At 35.0% G+C, this 5,185-nt stretch overlaps 1 protein-coding gene across 1 annotated transcript; it reads left to right on the top strand.

Annotated features, from left to right (window-relative positions):
• Positions 1–204: 204 nt before the first annotated feature.
• Positions 205–1,686, top strand: LOC114292739 (putative germin-like protein 2-1). The gene is made up of 2 exons (XM_028236766.2): positions 205–413; positions 985–1,686. The coding sequence occupies exons 1-2, from the start codon at positions 296–298 to the stop codon at positions 1,533–1,535; spliced, it is 669 nt and encodes a 222-aa protein (XP_028092567.1). The 5' UTR covers positions 205–295; the 3' UTR covers positions 1,536–1,686.
• Positions 1,687–5,185: the final 3,499 nt, after the last annotated feature.

Below are 5,185 nucleotides of genomic sequence, written 5' to 3' on the forward strand. Positions count from 1 at the left end.
AAGATATTAGAAAGGGGTTTAGTTGTTGAAGAACCGTTCATCATTGAATTAAATGGCGAACGAAGAAAAAAGCTACCCATTGAGGACTTGGTAATTCGTCTCTCACTAGCATTGGAAAATACTTAATAAAAATATTCAACTACTCTCATCTATCTATATCTATAAATAGACAGACTTTCCATGCTTAGATATCTATCTCCTTGTTCAAGTAACTAGGCATAGAAATTCCAATTTGCTTCCAAGAAAAAAAAGAAGCTATTGCAATATTGTGTTTTTTCGTTTTCGAGTGATAAAAATGGGCACTCACCTTATCCTTGTAACCATAGCTATCATGGCGCTGGCTTCCACACTTGTCTCTGCTTCAGACCCTAGTCCTCTACAGGACTTCTGTGTTGCTATCAATAACTCAGATGGTATATTTTATGCTCATCTCTATCTCCCAACTTTGAGCCTTCCAAACTTAAGTTTTAGATTTTGAAATATGATTTTAGTGAAAACACTTATTCAAAGCGATTGTATTTTGATAATAATTAAAAACTCAATTTTTTGTCGCAATTCATGTTAGTTTTTCATTTAGAAGTCAAATACTGATTGATTAATTGTACTTCTTGTAACATAAATTTGTCTTTTTTGTCATTTTGATAATCAATATTTTAATGGTGCCAATTTTGTATTCATAGTATTAAATATGTATTAAAACAGTCTCCCTCGCTGACATCGTCAATATTCATCATCAAAATAAGTAGTATTTTTTGAACATAACATTAGCTAAAAAAATGGTTAATTACACTTTTGGTCCTCAAAATATACAATATGTTCATTTTGATCTCCAAACATTTTAATTGTTTTAATTTGTAAAGGACCAATATTTAGTTTCTTAGATGTCATTATTCTAACATTATTGAAAATTAGTTAGTATATATAACATTTTATTTCTTTCACCCAATCTTACTGAAGCACAACTCTATTTCTTTTGCATTGCAGTGTTCGTGAATGGCAAAGTCTGCAATGACCCAAAGCTTGCCACATCCGATGACTTCTTCTTTTCTGGCCTACTTACTCCTCAAAACACATCGAACCCAGTTGGATCGATGGTCACTCCCGTAAACGTTATGCAAATACTAGGCCTCAATACTCTTGGCATCTCCTTAGCTCGCATCGACTTTGCACCTTATGGCCTCAACCCACCCCACACGCATCCTCGTGCAACTGAGATCATCGTGGTCTTGGAAGGTACTCTCTATGTCGGCTTTGTGACCTCCAACACTGACAACCGTCTTTTTACAAAGGTCTTGTACCCAGGAGATGTTTTTGTGTTCCCGCAGGGTCTCATTCACTTTCAATTTAATAATGGAAAGACTAATGCAGTAGCTCTTGCTGCCCTAAGTAGCCAAAATCCCGGAACCATTACAGTTGCTAATGCAGTATTTGGCTCGAATCCAATGATTTCTGATGATGTTCTTGCCAAGGCATTCCAAGTAGACAAGAAGGTGGTAGACTATCTTCAAGCTCAGTTCTGGTATCCCAACAACTAGAGAAACAAACAATAGAGAACCCATGAATCTATTTGTTAAACTTTAAGCAAATATGATTTAATAGATAACATAAATAAGTGGGTTGGTTATGAATGATTTCCTTAAAATTGTTTTCCTATGATTTTATAATAGTGAAGTTTGTTAAATAGTACTCTTTGTCTCTCTTCTCATATAATGATGACATTTTCATGATATTTTTCTAGGCTTCCTATTGATAGAATGATTACACACTTGATCTTTCTTTAGGGTTTCATATCAATAGCTAGGAGACAACAACAGATTGAAATTTCTCTGCTTTGAAATTTCTCTATAAAAACTTGAGAGACCCCAACTACTATGAAAATATTTCGTGTTCTTTATGCTATGAAATTTCTCTAGTTTGAAATTTCTCTAGTTTGCTCAAAAATTTCTCTGTGCTTTGACCAATTTTGTTTGATTTGTTCACATTTTTCTCTGTATTTTGAACAAGCCAGAAAAAATTACAGAGAAAATTGTGCTACTCACAAACCAATTCTTCAATAATTTTTACAAGAAAACGGCATGCTAAGTTCATCAAAGAACTTAAAATACAAAATCTACTTATACTTTAAAAAACAGCAAACACTACACATCCCAACAGATCAGAAATAAAATTCAAAGTTAGAAATCCAGTGAAAATCAAACAAGTAACACAAATTAGTGGAAGTTTAATATGGGCAGGAAAAATTCAAATGCCAGAGAAAATTCGAGAGAAAATCAGAGAGACAACTAGCCATAGAAATTCAAGCAAGGCACAGAGAGAAAGAGAGTCCAATGTATTTGGAGAAAATTAATCTAAAGGGGATATCTTAGTGCTAGAGAAAATTCATCTCAAAAGAAAAATTACACACAAGGAAACAACTAATCAATAAAAATCAAACAAGTAACCTATATTGGTGAGAGTTTAATATTTTCAGGGAAAATTCAAATACCAAAGAAAATTTAGCTCAAGGAACAACTAACCAATGAAAATCAAACAAATAACACAAATTAGTGGAAGGTTAATGTCGTCAAGAAAAATTAAAATGCCAAAGAAAATTAGAGAGAAAATCAAAGAGACAACTAGCTATAGAAAATCAAGCAAAGTACAAAGATTAAAGTGAATCCAATGTGTTTAGGGAAAATTGTGATGGTAGAGAAAATTAATCTCAATGGAAAAATTACACACAAGGAGACAACTAACCAGTGAAAATCAAACAAGCAACATAATTTGATGGGTTAGGAAAAATTCAGATGCCAGAGAATATCAATCAAAGCACATAAGTTAATATGACTATAATTGTGGTTAGAGAGAATTCGGTGTGACGACCGGGTCTTTTCCTTCTTTCTTTTTTTCTTTCTTCGCTTTGTTGCCCTTTTATCTTTGTTGGGTTTGAAACGTCTAAAATTGGTTTTCTAGTTCTTATTTCATTCGGTGTTGAATTTCAGATGTTTTGGAGGGTGCGCAGGTGAGTCCAGAGTGTCCGGGAGCGAAGCAGGAAACTTGGGCTGCTGGGCCAAGGCCGCACGTGCGGGGCCCTAGGCCGTACGTGCGGAGAAGGGCCGCACGAGCGGTAGAGGTTGAAACCCAGAATTTTGCATTCTGAAATAGGCCGCACGAGCGGTGGAGGTGGGCTGCTCGAGCAGTGGGGGAGGCCACACGAGCGGCCAACTGGGCAGTCGGAAACTCAGTTTTTTTATTTCTTTTTGGTCCGAATGCATCTCTCATTTTGGTCATCTCTCTCTCACTCTAAACCCTATTTTTCTCTCCCTTCTCTCTAGAAAACCTTCTAAAGCACCTAAAACTCTTTGATTCTTGCAAATCTTGGGTCAATATCATCATCATTCCTCACAAATCTTGAAGATCCAAGCTAGGGCTCCTCTTGGTGTGGTGTAAAGTGAAGGATCAACCATTTTGACTCTAGGGTTTCATCTCATCTTTCATCAACAAGCCTGAGGTAGGGATTTCCATGATTTTCTTCAATGCTTCCCCTATAGATAGACATGTGGTAAGTTTGTATTGCATAAAACCATGTGGTTATGGATTATTTTCGAAAATCATGATAGAGGGTATAAGGTATGAATGTAGAGATAGAAATTTCATGAGATGGGTTGGTGTTGGGTTAAATTTGGGGTGTGATTCATTATATTCATGATTAGAGAGGCAAAGCCCTAAATTTTGTAGTAATGCCTATTACATAAAAAGGGGGTTAACATTGTAAAATAATGATGTCATGAGTTTAAGAAATGAGACTAATGATTTGGAAGTTGAATTAAGAATAAATTGGGTTTTTGGGTTGAAATGTTGACTTGTGTTAGATTGATTATACTTAAACACGATCAATTGATGTTTTTTTTTTTTTGTTATTTGTTAAAAAGGAAATTTTAATCATGAGATTAGAATATTTTTGGGTGCACTACCGTTAAATAGAAATTGTGTAAATTACAACCTCGTTAGCCATGATTGAAATCCCTTATTTTAAATGAAGAAAATTGAGTTAGTTATGTTTTGGTGTAATGAAATAAATGGATTGAGGCAAAGGGTGGAGAACATTAATGTGGAGGAATAGGTAATTGATTTTGAAATGGAAGAATGGAAGACTAACATTTTGTAAATTTCGGAAAATTTACTTGAGATTGAATCACAAATGTACTTTATTTTACTATTGTGTAATTGGACCCAAAGTTTCATGTGAAGTGGCTAATGGTATTATGTGTTTAATATATATATATGGTTAGAGGTTTTGTCCTTGGTCATCGGTGGAGGATGACATTGTGAATGTTGTTATGATTATGTGACTGTAGTACACTTGTGTTATCTGTGAATGTGGTTTCAAATGATGGTTGGAAGATGTGTAATGTGCTGAGAATCAGAGGTACCATTACCTTCTAGCTAGTGCTTGGAGAATTGGCTACGCTGAGAATCAGAGATATCATTCCCTTCCAGCTAGCGCTTGGAGAATTGGCTGCGCTGAGAATTAGAGGTACCATTCCCTTCCAACTGGTGTCTGGTAAATTGGCATGTTGTTGTGAGGGGTGTATCATTGACTTACCGTGCTGCGGGCAGGTAGAGCAGGGGTTATTTATCGTTGTTGTTCAGTTTGATTGTGTGTATCATATGTTTTGATAATTGTGATTTTGTAAGGTAAATTGTCTCATATGTTGAGTAGAGGTGTTTATGTAGACTTAGATGTGCTAGAGAGTGGTTGAGGGAGTTTCCATCATAAGTTATTTTATTGAAGGTATTCCTTAAATCTTGAGTCAGATCATGTTTATATTTGGGTTACGAATAACGTGAGGAAAACGGATTTAATAAACGTGTTTTCAAAAAAAAAATAAAGGGGATATTACATGGTCTTTTGTTACAAATGGAAAATATGGTTATCGAGTAACAATTGTCTTGAAATGCGAGATGGGTAAGGAAAGCGAAACTTGGTTTTGTTGTTCAAACTGAATGTTTTTGAGAAAAGTATTATGTAAGTATACTTTGGTTATAAAATGTCACATTATTTATATGATATGAGATTAGCATTCATGATCATAGCTATCTGTAAGTTGTTATTGTTGAGGATCATGTTGAGATCTCTACTCGACTTTATGTATAGCGATTCCGATATTCCCTTTACTGTTCAATTGTATTCCGGACTCGGTTC

The sequence above is a fragment of the Camellia sinensis genome, chromosome 6, assembly GCF_055761805.1.
Source record: "Camellia sinensis isolate YWXY chromosome 6, ASM5576180v1, whole genome shotgun sequence".
Classification (NCBI taxonomy): Eukaryota; Viridiplantae; Streptophyta; class Magnoliopsida; order Ericales; family Theaceae; genus Camellia; species Camellia sinensis.